At 47.1% G+C, this 20,315-nt stretch overlaps 1 protein-coding gene across 1 annotated transcript in view; it reads right to left on the reverse strand.

Annotated features, from left to right (window-relative positions):
• Positions 1 to 20,315, reverse strand: part of GATB (glutamyl-tRNA amidotransferase subunit B) — a 76,641-nt gene that overhangs the window by 14,619 nt on the left and 41,707 nt on the right. Inside the window, exons 6-10 of the mRNA XM_004263631.4 lie at positions 19,080 to 19,193; positions 16,743 to 16,827; positions 15,991 to 16,035; positions 13,815 to 14,004; positions 2,099 to 2,232 (exon numbers count right to left, since the gene is read on the reverse strand). Of these exons, the coding sequence (XP_004263679.2) occupies positions 2,099 to 2,232; positions 13,815 to 14,004; positions 15,991 to 16,035; positions 16,743 to 16,827; positions 19,080 to 19,193 (568 nt within the window). The remainder of the gene's footprint in view (positions 1 to 2,098; positions 2,233 to 13,814; positions 14,005 to 15,990; positions 16,036 to 16,742; positions 16,828 to 19,079; positions 19,194 to 20,315) is intronic.

Raw genomic sequence — 20,315 nt, forward strand, 5'->3', positions numbered from 1 at the left:
CTGAAGTTTCTGAGTAGAGAGGTCAAACCAGAGAGGACAAGAAGGAAAGAAACAGGCAACAGATGCCATTGGAGTTTGGGGATCGGGGGGGGAAGGGGGGAACATCGTTTTGGTACCTCACATACCATCACGGAATAGAGAAGGAAATGGACACTAAGGGCCCACGGGCGCCGTGTGTTTTCCTCTCAAAAACCCTCGGAGGCAGGCACTATCACTGTCATTTACAGTGACGGCACTGACGGTGACTCATCCAAGGTCACGGCTGTAAGAAGCCACGTGAGGAGGTGAAACAGCCACATGGCCACACTGGTACCTGTGCAAACACACTGCGAGCAAGAGGCCGAACATGAAGCCAGCATCGCACAACGGTAACTTCTCCGAACAGACGACTCTTTGGACTCATGTATCAGTCAGCACACGCCTGTCTCCCCGGCTCTGCTTCCCCATATGGCCGTGGGCGCTGCTGCAGCAACGACGCTCCCCAAGAACAGCTCGGCCTCCCGCGGGGCGCCACCTGCCTGTGTGTCCCTGATGAACACCCACATTTAAACCTGCTGCCCGTTCTCTCCTTCCTCACACTCTCCTTTTCTCTGGCTCCTGTGACACCCATGGTCCTGGTTCTGTCCCTCCTTCCCTGCCCATGCTCCTTGGGTAGTCCAGGGAGTCTCAGGCCCGGTCACACGGTATCCTCCCCACAGCTCTCACCTGCTCCAACGGCTTCCAGTACCATCTACACATTGCTGAGTCCACGATCCGCTTATACTGGGCCATGCCCTGCCATCCCCGAGATGCCACGCTCGGGCTCCCCTCAAGCCACGTGCACATGCTGCTCTCCACGCCTGGAGCGTGTGCTGGACTTGGCCTGCTGGGCCCCGTTCACCCTTCACTCAGCAGGGAGCTTAGCTCTCCTCTCCCCCTTCTCAGGGCACCCAACTCGCTGCTTTGTAAGGACCACGGGGACTGCGTCTGCCTCGTGGACCGGCTTTCCCCACGCTCAGCACAGAACTTAGCATAGGGCAGAGTCTCAATTAACAGGTGCTGAGTTTTGAACAAGTGAGAACTCTCGGATTTACACTCCCAGATGCCTCCCAGCAGATGTAGGCCCATGTATCTGACTGCCTATCAGTCACCCCACGAGGGGGACATCTGTCCCACAGGCAACTCAAACCCTGCACGTCCAAAAGGAACATGGCATCCTCCCCACCTGTCCCTCTTCCTTTACCTCCCACCAGGTTGAAAGGCTCCACTCCATCTCGCCCCAAGCCCGCGTGAGGGAGGTGGAGTCATGTGGAGTTGAGAACACTGTCCGCACCTTGGTCCACCGCACTCGGGCCCAGGCACAGGGCGTTTCGCACGGGCGCTCCTGTAAGAGGTACCCAACTGGGCTTCCCACCTCGGCTCCATCTTCCATCCCATCCCCCCAGAGGGTACCTGGAGTGAGCGTGTGCTCTCAGGCCTTTGACAGCTGCTGACAAAGGCATGTGAAGCCTCCCGGGTGGCATTGCCCATCCCTGCAGCTCCCCTGCTCCCTCCCGAGCACCCTGGAGCTTCTGGGCCTCCGAAGCCCACCATGCCTCTTGTCTCTGAGTGTCGCACAATTGCATCTACGGTCCAGAATGCTCAGAACCCTCCCTCCACTTGGCAACTCCTCAGGGCTTGGTCTCTGAGGGAAACTCGCTCTCCCTCCTGAGGGAAAGCTTGGTGGACGCCCCAGCCTCGGTGCAGGTCCCCTTCCTGTGCATTCATGGTGGCCTGAACACACCTGCGGTGTAACGGGATCGTACTGAGCCGACTGTCTGCTTTCTTACAGCCTGGATGCCCTGCAGGTAGGACACTCCTCATTTACTCATCTGTAGGTCCCCAGCCCAGCACAGTACAAAGGACAGCGTGGACGGTCAGAGATCGGAATAAATGAGCTTTCAGATGTGAAGGGGATGGCGGACAGCTTTAGACTCTGACATTCACAGGGGATGTCTGTGTCTTGTCAGGAGATCCTGAGGGGGAAGAAGGAGGGCAGAACACCAGCCCTGCCCTGTGTCAACTGCTTCTGGACACAGAGTTCACCAGAAAGGAAAATACGCCCCCAGACCCCACTCACCTCTCACTGACGGCAAGGTTCTGTTGCTTTAAAAAGCCCAGAAAAGTGTTGAGGACCCAACTAGTCACTTTTTTTGGCTCTGCCCTAGTTTCTTTTATCACATTTTGGAAGAACTCCAGTAGGCCAACTTCATTCTGTAAAGAAAAAGAAAATGATATAAAGCCTCCAAAAAATGAAAGATCAGTATTCTGAAACTGTCACCCTCTGCATCCCTGAGACATCTACTGGTACTTCCCCAAACAAGGATGTCACCAGAAAATTCTGATCCCTTTCAGTAAACAGCAAGTATTCTACTACTTCTACTACTGTCACCAGGCATTTATACAGCAGTCTGTCGAAGGAAGGAACATACTGCAGACAGCCTGGACTTTGTGGACCAGAGGACGATGAAACCTGACATCCCCTAAACTCATTCGCCCTCTCAGTGTCAGCCATGGGTACCCTACCCTACAACGTTTATCCCTGAGCAGCATGTCTAGCCTGAGTTTACCGTCCTGTCTCTTTCCAGGCCTGTCTGCTCCTGTAAGTCCTAGCGATGGCTAGAAAAAGAAGGTAAGAGAAGCAGCAGACCAAGAAGGAACAAACAGAACATTCTACCTCTGAAAAAGCAAACGTGGATCGTAACTGTACTCATCTTCACATCATCCCCAGAGCGGACAGAAGTGGTTTTCACATGTTTTCAAAATGAGTAAGAACACAGGCACGTGACCCACTTAGACCACGTGATGGGTGGAGGGTAGTGCCAGGCCTCTGAGCCCAGCTGATCCTGGCTCTCACTGCGCTCTGTGAAAACAATCACCTGGGTTGGCTCATCAAGGAGACGTGCTTGAAGAAGCCCCTACTCTCCCTCCCCCTCCGGACTGCCAACTCTGTGAGTCAGGGGCCACGCTGCCCGTTCTCTCTGGGACTAGAGCTATGTCAGTGCTGGGTCACGGCAGCTGCCTGGTTAGCATCGATGGGTGAATCAGCGTCTCCCATCGCCTTGTGTTTTCTTAAAAAAAATCACATGTGAATGCTCACCCTTTATCATACCATGTTCACCTTTAAATGTCGGAATTGCCACAATTATGCCTAAGAGTAATCCCCAAGGCACTCACTGAATTATACAGTACGTTGCCTGCTCAGACGGATTTGGCAAAACCAAGAAATGTGGCTAAGCCCAGCCCTTGTTTCTCAATGAAGAAAATAAAAACATGTTCCACCCACATCTGAGAGGCTGAAGGTTCCAAATGCATTTTAAACAGTAGGTTTCCCCTACCTGCTGAAATTCAAATCAAACCACGCTTTCCTTAAAATATTCCTTTTTAACTTTATACTGCAGGTAAGGCTCTCACCCTCGCCCCTTTCAGAGAAACTTCATTAACCAAAAGAACATTCTGGAAAAATACGATACTGGGAAGAAGCGAGGCACACTAACAAAAGTGCTCTCAATGTTTCGTTATTGTAGATGCTGTAATAAACACACAGGCACACAGCTGCTAAAATAGAAATTCCGTAAAAAAACGAAAACAAAAACAAACTACGTGCCCTTTATAACAGTTGCATTCTCTGGTGACAAGCCTACTGAATCATCCCATAATCATCTCCTGAATCTCTTTTCAAGCTGATGGTATTATTCTGCTCATGCTAAACCTGGGCAAAGGCCACCTCAGCAGCCAAAGCTTGACTACAGATAAAGGCAAATTCAGGCAGCATGAAGAGAAAGTTCTGTTTAACTTATGGAAAAGTATTCAAATTTCCACAATGGCACACAAACCACTGGAGAGGGAGAAAACCGGCTACCGGCCCAACTCACATAAATGGGATTCCCTTTGTTCTAACCCAGAGAGGCTGGCCTGCTGGTGAAAAGAGCTGTCAGGAGGACTCTGCTTTGCCGAGGAAAGGTTTTCTAAGTCCACCTAGAAATACTGAACTCACAGGCCTGGCTGAGTTGCTGGGACGTGATGAATATCTATTCCTCTACCCTTGGGTGGTTTTGTTGTTGGATGGATAACATGGCAAGTCAGATTTCTGTTTGTCTTTTCGTGTCAGTGCTGTGAGGCAGCCTCTCTGAGCTGGAGCTGTGCTTCACTGGGGGGTATGTGGGTTCAGTACACAATCTGCAGTGGATGGGAAAGTCTGCGATCGTGACAGGGCGAGTTGTAGGCAGCAGGGCTGCAGAAGGCCGAGCTGTCCCCGCCCGGAGAATGACAGATGGATGCAAAGTCACACATGGGCTGCCCGCTCGGGCTCTTTACATCAGAAGCCCGCTTACCAAGAAAAAAACACAGCATTCTAGGTAAGGCCTTCTTCGTTTTTCTGTGAGATTGGCAAATGCTTGGCCCAGATCTCAGGAGTCCCTGTGAACATGGCCGCGCAGCCATCTGGTTTTCTCGGGAAAACAATGGACCAGTTAATTCCCTTATGTGAAAACCATATTATGAGCAACGCAGGGGAATTCCCAGGCAGTCCAGTGGTTAGGACTCTGCACTTTCACTGACAAGGGCACGGGTTCAATCCCTAGTCGAGGAACTAAGATCCCACAAGCCGCGTGGTGCAGCCAAAAAAAAAAAAGAGCAACGCAGAAAGGCCACTGCATTAGGGAACCCTTAATGTCCTTCTCAGAGACAACAAGCCAGCACTAATCTATCCCACATCAGACAGAGCTGAACCTTCAGCTACACAGGGTGTCAAGTCTCCCGGCCAACTATGTCTCAAACTGTTCCTTCAAAAGATAGCCCGGGGCTTCCCTGGTGGCGCAGTGGTTGAGAGTCCACCTGCCGATGGAGGGGATGCGGGTTCGTGCCCCGGTCCGGGAAGATCCCACATGCCGCGGAGTGGCTGGGCCCGTGAGCCATGGCCGCTGAGACTGCACGTCCGGAGCCTGTGCTCCGCAACGGGAGAGGCCACAACAGTGAGAGGCCCGCGTACCGCAAAAAAAAAAAAAAAAAAAAAAGAGAGAGATAGCCCAAGTGGCATGGACAATTAGTCCTGGCTTTTGTGTAACACCAGACACTCTTTACAGCTCTGCGACTAACTGGGAAGCATCCTTTTCACATTTTAATCAAATTTCCCAAAGCATCCCATGACACCCAAAGCCAATGCCAGGCCAGCCTCTTGGATGCAGACACGAACCCTCCACTGCCAGTGGGTCTGTCCGCTGGTCACTGCTGGGGTGAGGCAAGGCAGAGGGGTCACCTTCCCTTCCCTGCTGCTTTGGGAAGGAACCTTACCCACACTTGCATCGGGCCCTAAAGCCAGGTGCCCCGCAGCCGACTTTTCCAGCCTACCTTCAGAGATGACCAAATGCCAGAAGACTACCTTGCTGCAAGAGGAGGAAGGCTGATTGCTCAACTGCCATTCCTGTCCTAAGTCACACACCCTGGGAATCTGATGATAGGCAGGATGAGGCTGGACTATATTTAGAAGGCGAATGAAACCCGATAGAGACAGCTGCCCGGTGGCAGACTCGGAGAAGAAAAAGGCCACAGAGCACACATTATGGGACAGCTGGCTATGTGGCAGGGAGTGACCCGTCAGCTACGGGGACCCTGGCTTTATTGCCTGAATACCTGCTACACGGGGATCAGCGGGCAGCCCTGCGGGGGCAAGGGTGGGGACGGCACGTGGCTACTGCTGCTGCTAATGATGTTAATAGTAGTTTCAACAGCAACAATAATGGGTGCTTTCTCTACATTAACTCATCCAGTGCCAACAACGACTCTGTGGGCGAGGTACTAGTGGAATTCTCTTTTACAGGTGGGGACGCTCTGAGCACTGACTTGCTTAAGGTCCCACGGTGAGAAAACAGTACAGCTGGGACTCTGCAGCCTGTGCTCTCACCCTCTGGGTTCCGCTGCCGCTAACAAAGGACAGTCACATCCCCGCCTTCCTGGGGACTGAAACTGAGCACCCGCCAGGGCTGGGCACAACACGAGGCAACTTGCCCATCCAAAGAATGCACTTCCCCACCACTTGCATGATTTTGAGAGCTGCCAGCTGTTGAAAGGTTCTTAACATATTAAAAATGTAGCAAAGGCCCTCAGCGATTAGCTTAGAAATTAGGGGAGAAAATGGTGAGTTCAGGTGCTGCCATTGCCACGTTACACCTGGACCACGTGGTGCTCTCCGCCGCGGCTGACACACACCCGTTCCCAGCTCGGGGGGGTAGGGAGAGGAACAGTGGCACCCCCCCATACAGCGCTTCCGGGGGGACAGGAGGGTGGCCGGAACACCCCCGGAGCCTCTCTCCTGCGTCCCTCCACACCCCTCCCCAGAGAAGTCAGGGAGCGCACCTGCATGGGTGCTGCCTGATTCTGCAGCATCCCTGACGCTGCAAAACAAACCCTGTTGTCACTCACATAGTTTCGGCGTCAAGCACATGGTATTTCATCGCACTCTGGCTCCTCCGATGCAGGTGACTCACACACGAGGTTACACCTAACTGGGCAGGTCGTGCTGTGGGGGGGAGTGGCTGACAGCTCGGGGGATCTCGTACCCGCAACTGAGTGACAACAGCTCCGCCTGGGCTGCACTCACAGGAGCCAGGAGGAGTCGCCCTAAGAAGGGAGGTACCCACAGGGGCCGCGCCACGGGAAGAGGGCCCGGCATCTGCACGTCGACGGGAGCTCTGTGCTTCCACTTCACTCCTGTGAGTCTAATCCTTCTTACAAGGTGAGAGAAAAAAAGAACTCAGACCCAACAACTTTGTGAAACATGGCCCTGAAGATAACATCACTGCTAGTGTTGCGGTGGAAATGGAAATTAGGTGATAGGAGGCCCCTACGAGGGGCGGCCATGGGAGGGACTGGGACTTGCAGTGGGGCGGGAGGGGGGGTCTATGCTGTGAACGGCCTCCCTCTGCTTTTCACGGAAACAAGGAGGGGCTGTGGAAATCCTTCAGTGAGAGAGAAGGGAAAAATAAAAAGACTCATCCAGAGGATTCATCAGTGGGGAAAACAAAAGGTAGTTAATTGGTGGTGTGAGGCTGGCACAGAAAACACCGCTCTCCACCGAGTGTGTGGAGGAAGCTGGAATCCTGAACCATCACTGCCACTTTCAAGCAGCTCTGAAACTGACTCAAAACACCAAGGGTATGCTCTTTAGTCTGACTCAAGGAATACATGATTAGATGGGTCTACGGTCCTATTCTGGTTCCCACAATTTCCACCTCTGGGTCATGTTCCCAGAGAGCCTGGGAGCCCCTGAAATCTGAGCAAAACTCCGGTTCCATCAATTTCACTTGTGCTCTGTTCCCAGCAAAGCCGGGAAGCACACACCTCTGAGCTGGACTCCGGGAGCGTTCTCACTGACCCCTGGCTTAGACGCATGGAAATGAGTCTACGTTCTCCGTGATGCATTCACTCCAGGAGAGACGCTGAGAGAAAGCAATTTGAGAGGAGGACTTTCCCTTGGACAATCAAAATCCAAATAATTCAGGTAATAAAAGTTGACAGCAGACAGGTATAATCAAAGACTGCGAGAATCGGACACAAAGCAGATGTTGTCAAGAAATCAATTCTGATGGTAATCACACTTCAGTGAGCCTAAAACCACTGCTGTCAAAATGGTCCCGACACGGACGAAACCTGTGTTACTCAGCTGAAGCTTTCTGTTAACTGTCCCCAAAAGGAAACCTGTCTACTGTATAGACAGGAAATGAGGCTTCGGATGGGCTGGGGACAGAGTCCCTGAGAGTCCCCAAGGCTGGCGCTCAGGACTGCACCCCCCAGTGGGCAGGTGCCTGGGCCCAGAGGGGACTCACCTCAGAAAGCCCCCTGCCACTTGCACCTGAAGTGAATGAACTGTGGGTTTTGCGGGAGTCAAGTTAGAAGACGCACCTTTTGATTCGACTTGACCAGAATAAAAACATGGGTTATTTTTTCGGTGCACAGACTAACTGTGAAAGCACCCTTAAGCTGACGAGCACTGGGGGCAATTTTATAAAATGAACAGTAAAATCGATTTTGTAAAGTGCATGAAGCTGAAATATGGTGAGGGATGGTGTTGACCAAATGGATTTTCCTTCAGCTATGGTTACACGGTGAGTCCTTTGCTACTCAATAAGTCTGGGCGGTTAAAAGCAGTCCATAAGGTTCAGTTGCTTTTCTAACTATTAGCTTTAAAGTAGTATTACCTATGGGATAGACAGATATCTATCATGGGAAATTATTTTATAGGCAATTCATCCAGACAGAAAACCAGGCCATTTCAAGGTAACGAGAGACCCAGAGCAAAAGTCTTGGAAAACAATCCATTCGACAGCCAACCATCATCATGATATCCTTTCTGTTTCTTTGTTCCTCGGAGACATCTTACTCTTTCCATGATGTCAGAAACAAAAGATTATGACTTTAAATGGGGAATAACCAGCTGGGCAAATGAATTTGTTCGAATAAGACCACATATCTTGAGGCTGCACACAAAGACGGACAGACACACAGCAGCAGAAGTCACTGACTCGGAGGGTAATCACATCTCCCTCCAGTCTCGCAGGAGCCATGCTGGATTTCTGCTAAAATTCTGCCCTGCGTGGTTCCTGATGTGCTAGCAGCTGTCTGGTGCTCTTGCACCCTGGCAGCATGTTCTTGGGAGTCTGGTCAGCTGTATGTAGATTTTTTAGATTCTGTGAAGATGCTGCTGTGCCTGTCACCTTTTGGGGAAGTGACTCGTTCCCCTCCTCTTTCCTCTGGGGAGGGGACAGCTTCAGGTACCTTCTCAGAGTCCTCCCAGCTCCTCAATGCCAGAGGTGAGATCTAGACTCAAGAGTGTCTGTCTCAGGACTTCCTAGCAGTCCAGTGGTTAGGACTTTGCCTTCCAATGCAGGGGGTGCAGGTTGAATCCCTGGTCAGGGAGCTAAGATCCCACGTGCCTCAGGGCCAAAAATCCAAAACATAAAGCAGAGGCAATATTGTAACAAATTCAATAAAGACTTTAAAGATGGTCCATATCAAAAAAAAAAAACCTTGAAAAAAAAGAAAGTGTGTCTGTCTCGACTTGTGTTGCCAAGGGGGAGGGGGGAGTGGGGGAGGGACGGAATTGGAGTTTGGGATTAGCAGATGCCAACTATTACATACAGACTGGATGGATAACAAGGGCCTACTGTATAGCACAGGGAGCTATATTCAATGTCCTGGGATAAACCATAATGGAAAAGAATATAAAAAAGAATGTACATATGTGTATAACTGAGTTAGTTTGCTGTACAGCAGAAATTAACACAACATTGTAAATCAACTATGTGTCAGGAAAAAAAAAAAAAGAGTGTCTGTCTCTTAGTGTGTTAACCCACCGGCCTGCAGGGCTCCTCAGGAGAATTAAACACAACACAGAAAAGATAAAGCTCTTACATCTGACAACAGCATAGGGCACTGTGGTGAGTACAGTGGGCTCTCAAGAAACACTGAATTGAGGCTGCTATGTCATTCCTCCACTAAACCTCCCACGACAGATGACACTGAAATCTGTCCACTGAATTCATACACAGCCAGCCACCCTGTGAGCTCAGATGCATTCTTACCAAGTGCATGACACAAGGAACTGGGCAGAATCATCCCACAAAACCTACAAACCCCATGCACTATGTGGAGGCCCTTCTCAATGATTCCGTCAGAAGGGGCCAAGTACCTAAGGCAGAAAGTCTAAGAAACAAAATAAATAAAACTGCAGAGAAGAGCTTACATTTCTTTCCTCTGACTTAAATTTTCTACTTGGAAAATGAATAAAATCTCTGCTTTTCATTGGAGTTGACTGATTTTCACTAAATTCAGCAGACAGCACTTTTTATGTCTATTTATAGGCAGGCTGGTATCTTAAAAACCTAGAGGGGTGGGTAAAAGTTTTAAATAGACTGATTTCTATGGCTCCGTTTCATGAAGCATCAGTGGGGCTGGATAAAGCATTAATATCCACAAAAGTAAACATTCTGTTTTCTCTGTTAGGTGAGTGAAAACAGCAATGAACTTGAAACATTATTTCCACTTGGCCTTGTGGCACATTGTATGTGCCAGCAGGCAGAAGCGCTTGCAAGTAAAGAGTCTGGGCCCTGCAGTCAGCTCCCTCACAGGCCTGATGAAGTCACTCAGTGTCTTACACTCAACCACTCAACCACAGAGGTGATGTTTCCTCACCGGGAAAATGGGGCGATGGATGGTACCAGCAGCAGGGGGTGCTGGGAGGATGGATTAGAAAGTGGTCTGCTGTGAACCGCACAACCTGCTGTTAGCCAACAGCCTCGACTCTGCGCTGCCTATCAAGCCAATGACAACAATTCGTTTGCGTTCCAAGTCCAGCAAAGCAAGGTTTAGGAAGAGATGCCCCCAAAGAAAACACCTGGGATTATCTACCAGAAAAACATACCTGCATATAACCTTGACTGTTCTCATAATTAATCCTGGATACACTGACTCAGAGAAGAACTTGCTGTGCTTCCGCTACTAGAATCTCTCAGTTTTCAAAATCCTAATGCTGTGATCTCAGCTTCCATTATGTCCATTCCATAATCCTTACAAATGAGGTCAGAAATCAAGGGAGTCTGACACAAGATAGGGAGGAAAGGTTAGCTCACTAGGCTGAAGTTTCAGGTGGGACATGATACTTTTCATGAGGCCAGAGGAAGAAACAGTCATACAGGTTACCTGTTGGGAGGGGATTATCAGACGGGTTTAAGAGATGAAACCAGAATGCAGATATTTAATGTCCTAAAGAAACCAGTTCAGAAAACAAGAGTCAGAGAGACCAAGTGACCTGAGGCCAGTCACGGCACGTGGTGAGCTTAAGGCGGAAACCCCAGGCTTCTCCCCCGGAGCTCAAGGACACAGGTACCACCCTGTGATTTGCTGGGCTGTCAAAAGGGTGGTTTATGTATCTGACCTTTGGAAACAGGGATGCTTTATCAGGAACACTGCTTCTCCCAGGACTTTCCTGAGTATTGTGACAGTACCCTATTCATCCACTTACCTGTCCATCTGTTCACTGATGCCTACTGTGTGATGAATGCTAAGATAGACCTATATTAGAGTTTTGTAAATGCCAAGGAGAAATGATCAATAGGCAATTCAGCGCTCACCACACAGTAGGACGACAAGATAAATTAAAGACTAGAGTTGTACAACACAGGAAAGATAGCCAATATTTTATAGCAACTATAAATGGAGTACAACCTTGAAAAATTGTGAATCACTGTATTGTACACACCTGTAACTTATATAATATTGTGTATCAACTATACTTCAATTAAAAAAAAATTAAAGACTAGAGTTAAGTTCTGAAGTTTTTTTTAATCATTTGTGGGTAAGGCCTGTGCGGGGTTGGGTATGTGCTTAATGTTTAATTTAATAAGTGACCCAAAGGCAGGAGTGTGGACTCGGAGCTCTGCAGAGCAGACCTCCACCACGGCTACTGATTTAATGAATACTCCTGGGCACTCTTTAAATTGAAAGAGAGTTCATCAGATTTGTGCATCTGCCCTTCTCAGCAATCTGTTGTGTTTCTGAGGAAGGGAGGAAAAAACGTGAACAGACCATTTTCAGGTGTGTTACGAGTAACTCAGCTTCCAGTGATTATCAAGGCATCAAGGGCTCAGGATGCCTAATTTCAGGAAAAAAAATTTGTCTGAATCATCCTCCTTCCTTTCCTACTAAGTTCTCTTCTCAACCGTCTTGAAAATTTCAAGTACTAGCCATTGAAAGAAAAAGAAAAAACCGAAATGAGTCACCTACTACATTATCTGCAAGCTATAAAAATAAGCATATTTTTAGTATATCAAAAAAAATCAGTCCCTATAAAACTGGCTCAAAAACCACCTCCTTCTTGAGAGTTTTCCCCTCTGTTCCATCAAGGTAATCACTACCTCCTCTGGGCTCCCAGCCTACATCACACATCTATCTAGTGCAGTCTGCCCTGGGGACTGGTTAGTTGTAGTGTCATCTGTACATATTCCTGGAGAGCAAACAAACAAAAAAGAGAGTCCCTGTCCCTGTCTCAGTACCTGCTACACAGGAGATGCCAGTAAAAGTGCTGTACTGAAGAGATCAAAAATAAGTTTCCCTAAACAGGGCCTTTAAACTATGAAAACAGAGACTCACTCACTTGTCACCCTCAGCAACCATCTATCCAAGACCTCCTAGGCTGTGGCACTTGAAGGTCACGGGAGAAGAGCCTGGGACACAGACACAAGTGCGAATATGCCTCTGCCTCAGAGAACTTGCTGGCGGTGAGGGTACTATCCCTGGGGCTGAGAAGCCTCGGTCTGTGTCCTCCCATCCCTTATTTAATTTGGCAAATCCGTTATGAAATGCAGGACTGGAATTTAGCATTTAGTATTGAGTCTGAAGTTTATTTCAAGTGGGCTGGAAAGTCAAGATGGTGGGGAAGATGTGTAAGACTAAAACTCAGGCTTGTTAAATCAACTGAGGAACAGGCCGTGACTTGCCAGAGGTTTCAGGTTAAGAGGTGCTCTGAACAAGAAGCTCACTAACTGATTCCTACAAAGGGTTGGCAGTCAGCACTGCTGATGTGCTAATCTGCGCCGAGTAATGGAGCAGAGGGAGAGGATGAAACCGTCCTCGCCCTCAAGGCACTGAACGAAATACACTAACAAAGAATTAAAATACAGTGACATAATCACCTCAGAGGTGTGAATAAGATACAACAGCAGCCCATGGGAGGTGGTGAGCCAACTCTGCCTAAAGCAAGAGAAAATAACCCATCATGTCTAATCCCTGGTGGTGAAAGAGGGTTCATGTGCATCTCGCACAGAACACCTATTAGCCGGAAAGCCTGTTAGGATTCGTGTGTTTTTCCAAGGTGACCTAACAAAACTGAGTTTTGTATACTCTGGATACTTTTCAAATGAGCTGATCAATGGATGATAAAGAGAGACTCATTCATTCAACAAGCATTCGCTCGCCTACCATGTACCAGAAATGGCCAAGTTTTGTTATTGAAGTATATACATATGTATACGAATAGGAATATTCTAACATCCCTACACAGTTATTATCAGTCAATTACAATGCAAAGCCCAGTTTCCAGGGATTCTGCGCTCCACACAATGAGTGTGGCAGACACCTCATCCCTGAGAGATGCAGCAGAGAAACTTTCCTCATCCTCCCTGACAGACAAGCTGTGACGAAATGCCACTCTCACAGACGCTGTGTCACTTTAATGTTGCCGTGACAAAGGAAACTGCAAAGCCCAACAGCCCTGGCAAGGACGGAAAATCCCTGAGCACATCTCCATGGTGTCAGATTCTTAACAGCCCCTTCAGATGCATCCTCTAAGGACCAACACTTTTAGTCAGAGTTTTCAGCATTTCATGTGGAATAAATGTTTCTTCTACAACTGGTAAAACAACTGGCTGGCTTTTTGAGAACCCCACTTCCTGCCAGACTCTGTCATGTCCAATACTGCCAGACATCTAGAAAGCCTATATATTGATTTCCTTTTGTCCTGCAGACACAAGGGAGAACACTCATCCATAACATTTGGACTGTCTTCAAGAAGCCTCCACGGCCGCTGTGAGCAGCTCTTCGTGTCTACACACAAGGAATAACTGACACGAGATCCTGCCTCATCTTCTGGTTTTCGGAGGAGCATTTACCAAAAAGGCTGGTGAGGAAGGTTAGCACGCCTGGTTCTACGGTACAGCTGAAGGCATGGGCCACTGCACCTAGAGCCCCCTGAGGAGCATCCCCCGCCCCTGCTGGGCTGATCGCAGCCTCTGATCAGTACCCACCAGCAAGGCAAAGCTGTGCTCCGGCAGCATCCCATACTGTTGCACGAGCTTCTCCCGGGTCACGCGGGGCAGCTCGGGAAGCTGCTCCCGGAGCTGGTCGATGTTGATCACCTGCTGCGGGTCTGTGCCAGGGGGCAGGGACCCCGAGTCGTAGAGCAGCAGCGGGGGCAGGTTGGGCTCCGGCATTAACCTGGCACACAGAGGAGATGGCATGACTGAGTATTCGGTTTAGCTGGAAGAAACAAACCTATCGTCAGTATGAAAGTGTGTGTCTGGATGCCATGTTACTTGCAAATATTTTCCAACATCCCATAATATCAAGCCTCCTAGTTTTCCAGGAACTAGTCCTTATACAAGTGTAAGGTCAAAATGACCAAATCCACCACTCTCTATGCTTAAACTAAGAGCATTAAGTGAAAAAGGCACAGCACCATGTTGATGCCACACTGTGGTTTGTAATTGTGGATAAAGTATATACTCATAAAGACATAGGCTGGAAAAAATAGGACCAAATGAGAACAATTTACTTTTTAGGAAGAAAGACTATACATTTTAAAATATTTTTAGCAGTATTTGTGTAACAAATGAAAAGTCAAAGAAAAAGAAAACTTTCTTTCTTGAGAAGTGCAAGAAATAAATGGATTTTGCCTAAATAAAATGTAGAAGCTAGGGGAGAAGGAGGAATGACTAAAGGGAGTATAAGGGATTTTTAGGGCAGTGAAACTATTTTGTATGACACTGTAATGGTGGCTACATGTCATTATACATCTGTCAAAACCCACAGAATAGACAACATAAAGCACAAACCCTTATGTAAACTATGGACTTTACTTAATAATAAGGTATCAATATTGGTTCATTAATTTTAACCAAGGTACCACACTACACACTAATGCAAGATGTTATCAGAGGAACCTCTGTGTGTGTGTGGGCGGGGGGCGGGGGGATACGACACATACCAAGGAGTATATGGGAACTCTGTAATCTCCACTGAGTTCTGCTGTAAACCTAAAACTGCTCTAAAAAAGTCAACTAATTTTTAAAAAAATGTGGAAGCCGCACCGCTGCATATACTCTTGTGAAATAAAGATGTCCTTCCCTCTGTTCTATTCTAACGTTTTCTCTCTGCCCATATTTGTCAAAGGGCTTATGCAAAAGCAGGGTAATGCAGAATGGTGGCTCCAAGGTAATAGCTCAGAAGGGCAAGTAACCCATCACCTCAATGCCAAATCTGTGCTATGAATTAGTCTGACTTCTGAAGGCAAGAGGAAACCAAAGGGAGGCTTCCTGAATCCCATCTGTTAACCTGAGAGACAGAGCTGAAGCCACTGGCTGTGCTAAAAGCCAACTCCACGCTCAGTGAGAAAGCAGCATAAACAGAGTAGGGGCGACAATGGAAAACAAAGAAGTTCTTAGGAAGAACAGACTGAACCTAGAGGGATCACTATAATTAGAACAATGGTGACTTTGACAGACACACAAGAGGAGTCCTTGAGGTGACATGCATTCTAAGGGTTTGTGAGCTTTGTCTTTCCTAAATCTCGATGCTATATTTGTTCCTCATTGACAGCAATGGCTACTCTTACCTCTTCCTGCACTTCGCAAAGGAAAGTGCCAACCCCTACCACTTTGTTGCTTAAATCATTAATTTTTGCAGTCTGCTAAACTGGGAAGAAACAAAAGTCTCAATTTATTGGAAGCTATTCTTATTATTTGCTTTATTTCTGGATCTCAAATGAGGCCTGAACGTGTTAAACAGCATCACCTGAGGTTTGAAGGGAACTGCCATTAACATATACATCTCTTTTTTCTACCTTCTCACAGAACTTCAGTGTTACTGCATTAATTACTGAACATGAGAATAAGAACAGCCTAGGTCCCACCCCACAACTGCCATCCTCTTAGCTCAATTATGAAAACTCTGACACAGAGGTGAGTGAACAAGTGTTTTCCAGCTGTTGAATCCTGTCAAATAAGGTACTCCAAGGCTACCAAATCAAGAAAATACTCTTCCTCTCAGTGTACACGTAAAACAGGAAGCCTAGATTTTCCATTATGCGACAACAACAAGGAAAAGTGGTTCCTAAAAGCAATCTAGGATCATTATGTTGGTCTGTAAGTGGATCTGGAATATGACCCAAATACAGAATGGTGTTTTGACAAGAGGAGTAACCACCTGTAGTCTTGTTTTCCTTCTTTGTCTCTCATCGGCACGGTGCACCTGTGACAGTTAAATGAGAAAACATTTTAAAAATGCTGCATGCAGCGTCAGCTAGTGTAGATGCAGACAGGGGTTCCCCTACCAATAGGGAACCCAGGGGATTCAAGCTCCTCAGCCTTCCTTGGGAGACACTTTCATGAATACATTGCAGAAATAATATTAAAGAAAGACAAATGTTTAGCATGATAATTAAAGAAAAAGAACAGAAAAGAAATTGCTTCAACGTTTCCAACATTTAACCAGCTCAAACTCTAGGCTCTTGAGCTTTTTTCCCCAGTCTTCTGTTAAGTGTATAAAATCCTCAAAATTCAGAGTCAGAAAGTTAGACTCAAAGATATCTAAACAGAAAAAGACACCGCTACAACCAGTTCTAAGCTTTCTTCCACTTCTAGCTTAAATTGGCAGAACTTAGGTCTGATAGAATTTAAGGAAGTAAAAATTCTTGGAACAAAGGAGGTAAGCTGGAAGCCAGGGAAGTGCCAGGACTTAAGACTCAGCAAGTCTGATGGCAGTCAGGTGAAACCTCTTACCAGCCCTAGAGGGCATAGCACAACCCTGTAGGGTACCGTATTTTCCTAATTTTACTAATGAGGAAACCAAAGTGCAGAGAAGCTAAGTACCTTCTCCAAGGTGACATGGCTGGTCTGTGGTGAGCCCAGACTGAAGCCCCACCTACCTGTATTCAAGATGCTGTCATGCAAACTCACCCCAGCTTGTAATCGAACGAGCGAGTTTCATTCAGGATTTTACCTCCATTCTCGAGTTCATTGATTTGCCTCTGAATTTCATAGTCTAAAAATAATAGTTTAGTATCATATTTTGATCCCTTTCATCCAGTTTAGCAATAATTAGACATCTTTTTCAATCTTTATGTCAAAAACTAATCAAGGGAGTTGTTTATAATTCTTCCCACAGATGCTATATTTTATTCTTGCTGCCGTCATAGAATAATCATGCTAGAAAGGGCCTTTTAGGAAGCTCTGCTTCTTCACTTTTTGAGAAAACCCAGACTCAGAGAGATTGCGTAACCCAGTACAGGCTACAAAACGTGGCAGAAGCAGGGCTAGGACCAATATCTACGCAGAATGACCCCAGATCTAAGATCGCTGCTTATCAAGAGTTTTTATCCCAGGATCCATGGGTGGCCTTCAAGGGGTTCTAGTACCTCCTGAGATTATATGCAAACGTGCATGTGTGCACAGGCACATATTTTGGAGAGAGGGTCCAGAATAAAAATTCTGGACCCTCTCTCCAAAATATGGAGAGGGATCTATGACCCCAAATGATGAACAGCCACTGCTCTATGCCACACTCCCTCACCACCCAACAAGGCAGAAGTGGTAAGCAAAGCACAGCCACAGTTGCTAAGCTTCCTTATGAAAACAGCGTTAGCCTCCCCTCCCCCCTCAACTCCCCGCCCAACATGTACCACCTGCCCTTGCCCAAATCCAAACTCTTATCATAGCTGATAAAAAGCAGCAACACGAAGAGGATGGCTAAAAGGCGTGATGTAGGGAGAAACATGGGGTAGAAAAATTACAGGCTTGAAGAATTAAGCCCATAACAGTAAAGCTTCGGTTCTTCCAGCCTGAGTCAGACCACAGGTAGAATTCTGTCTCAGACTACTCCAAAGGGTCCTTCATAAAATAACAGGTTAGGGACAGCCAAAATCAGGCAGGGGTCTCCATCATAAGTCATCAGGGATGAATCTACCTAAAATCTTGTTTTTTAGGTTCCCATCACCACCTCTTAGAATGAGTTCCAGAACACTTATCACCTACAAGGTGAAGTAGAACTTTCTTTCTGTTCATTCCAAGCTTCCCCTTCACAAACCTGAGCTGGAGGGTTTTCCCTAACCCAAACCTATCATGGCCTCAGAAATGTGGACTGTGTCTCCTTTTACAGGCAGAAGAGTCCACCATCATTAGTCTGTCTTCACGCGGGGACCTTCCCCCACACCTTCCTCTCCTGTAAGTCATCCCCTTGACCATTTTAATGCTTTTTTCCTGAAAACTTGTAGACTCAAAGTGTCTTCACTGAGGCTAGTTGATCATTTCAGGTTCAGGATAATAAAATTTTATACAAGATTAGAAAATCTTTTTTGTGTTCCTTCTAATACCCAGGATGCTGCTAAACCTTTTGGCTGTGACTCCACATTCATCCGTCCCGTTCTCTGTGTACCCTGAAGGGTGCACCTTAACCTCCACCTCCTCCCTCCTCTCTTCCTCTCTAGATACCTTTGGTTTTAAAGAATATTTTCATTCCTCTGAGATGTCTTCCCCTCACATTCACAGATATCAACTTCTATGGACCACCCTAGATGTTGACCTTGTTCAACTGTTCGATTTTAACTACTAGTATACATTTGTCCACACTGAAAGATCCACAATGTGAACAAACAAGACCAATACCTGATTACACAGGCCCAAGCAATCTATTAGTTAAAACGGTAAAAAGCAGAAAAACATACTGACCAATTAGGTCAAATCGTGGCTATCTATAATGAACAAATACGACTTTATACAGTTCGGTCTGGTCAGAAGGAATGTGGTACATGGAAAAACAGAGTTACAGGATTTTGCAGATCCTCCCATAGAGGTGAAGTCTATTTCCCCTCCCCTTGAACCTGCTTTGAATGGAATGTGCTGGAAGAGATGCTGTGCAAGTTCTAGAGCTAATGACTCAAGAGGCCTTGAGGCATCTGCCTTCATCCTCCTGGGGTGCCCCCTCCGCCAAATAAGAAGGGCTGGGCTAGGCAAGTGAATGAAGCAAGCCCACATGGATAGAGCAGCCCAGCAGACATCCAGCACCAAGGCTGCAACACGTGAGTGAGGTATCTTGGACCCTGTATCTCAGCGGAGCTGCCAGCTCCCCACAGCCACATGAATGAGCCAAGGCAGCACAAGTAGAAAAGCCACCCAAGCCACAAAACTCTGAAGTTGAGATGTTATTATGTAAGCCATTAAGTTGGGGGGGGATGCTTGTTACACAGCAACAGATAACTGATACAAAGAAGTATATGAGGAGTAACAGCTGACATTCACCTATAGCTTTGGCCAAAAACCTGGCACTATTGAGATTCTTTACTTCGGTTCGAATGCCCAAAGGCTCCCCAGGGTTATGCACAGATATGTTGGCATCCACTCTCAACTGGCCCTCTGTAAGGAAAGAAAAAAGACAACACTTTAGAAATTCTCTGAGGCAATCGTGGTTTTTTCAAGGCAAGAGAGTACAAGCAACGGCTAACTCTAGTTGCCATTTAGTTACAGCAGCCTAACCTCAGAGGAAGTAAGGTTGGTCCTGAAGTACTAACTTCTGCCCACTTGCGAAAATGATGGTCCTAAGGCATCTGAGGGGTGTGTGTGTATATATTTCTGTGCACTTGTGCACATGCAGAATGCAGGAGAAATTCTGGATATACTGGCTTGGGAAATCTAATTTCTTTCATGCCAAATAAGAAAAACAACACTGTTAAAAATGGAGATTTACCCTGCAGTTTTATTCCGAAGTGTTTTTCAAAGTGTCAGAGCTGGGTTGTGGGGGAAGGCTTCAGAAATGATCATGTGATAGCCCTACACTGCTCTCCAATGGAATGTGGATTTCCAACAGAGATTCCGGGAGATTTATAAGAGGGTCCTTGAGAATTTACAGCTCAAGGGCAAGAGCCAGAAACCTGGGCTTTTCCCCTCGTCCTTCCTCCAGGTACTGTAATGATCTCTTCCTTCCGTAAACAGGACTCGGAATCCTTCCTGACTGCTGTAAGGGTTTGCCGCAGCAGACAGACAGTGCTGTTATGAAGGGGACGGTCTGTGGGGGAGGGACTCAGAGGAGGCCATCCCCATCCTGGGAGGACCTTCTCTGACCCTGCAAGCCCCCCCCCCACCGCCCCATTTTGGGAACAGTAATCCCTAAGGAAGCAGGTGGTTTATGGAGAGGGCCAAGAGGCTCTTGAGGAGGATAGGGAGGCAAAATCTCAAGCCAAAGAGAGATAAAGATAAGAAATCATCACATTTTATACCCTGCAAGGTAAGGCCTCAATTCTCTGTTCTCCAATTCCACTTACAATATTTAAAACAGAACAAAAGGGGAAGACAAAATGCTGGATTTTTCTTAGGCAAGTCTTTGAACTAAAAAAGAATCTGCCAAAGAGGAATGTGTCGACGGGCTGAAGAAAGCAATTTCTTTTCCAAGGTTTCATAGCAAAAGCATATTAAAATAATAAAATAGCTCAAATATATTCTATGCCAAGAAAAAGAGACCCTTGCAACAGGTCTCTGTCA

This window comes from Orcinus orca, chromosome 4 (assembly GCF_937001465.1).
Source record: "Orcinus orca chromosome 4, mOrcOrc1.1, whole genome shotgun sequence".
NCBI lineage: Eukaryota > Metazoa > Chordata > Mammalia > Artiodactyla > Delphinidae > Orcinus > Orcinus orca.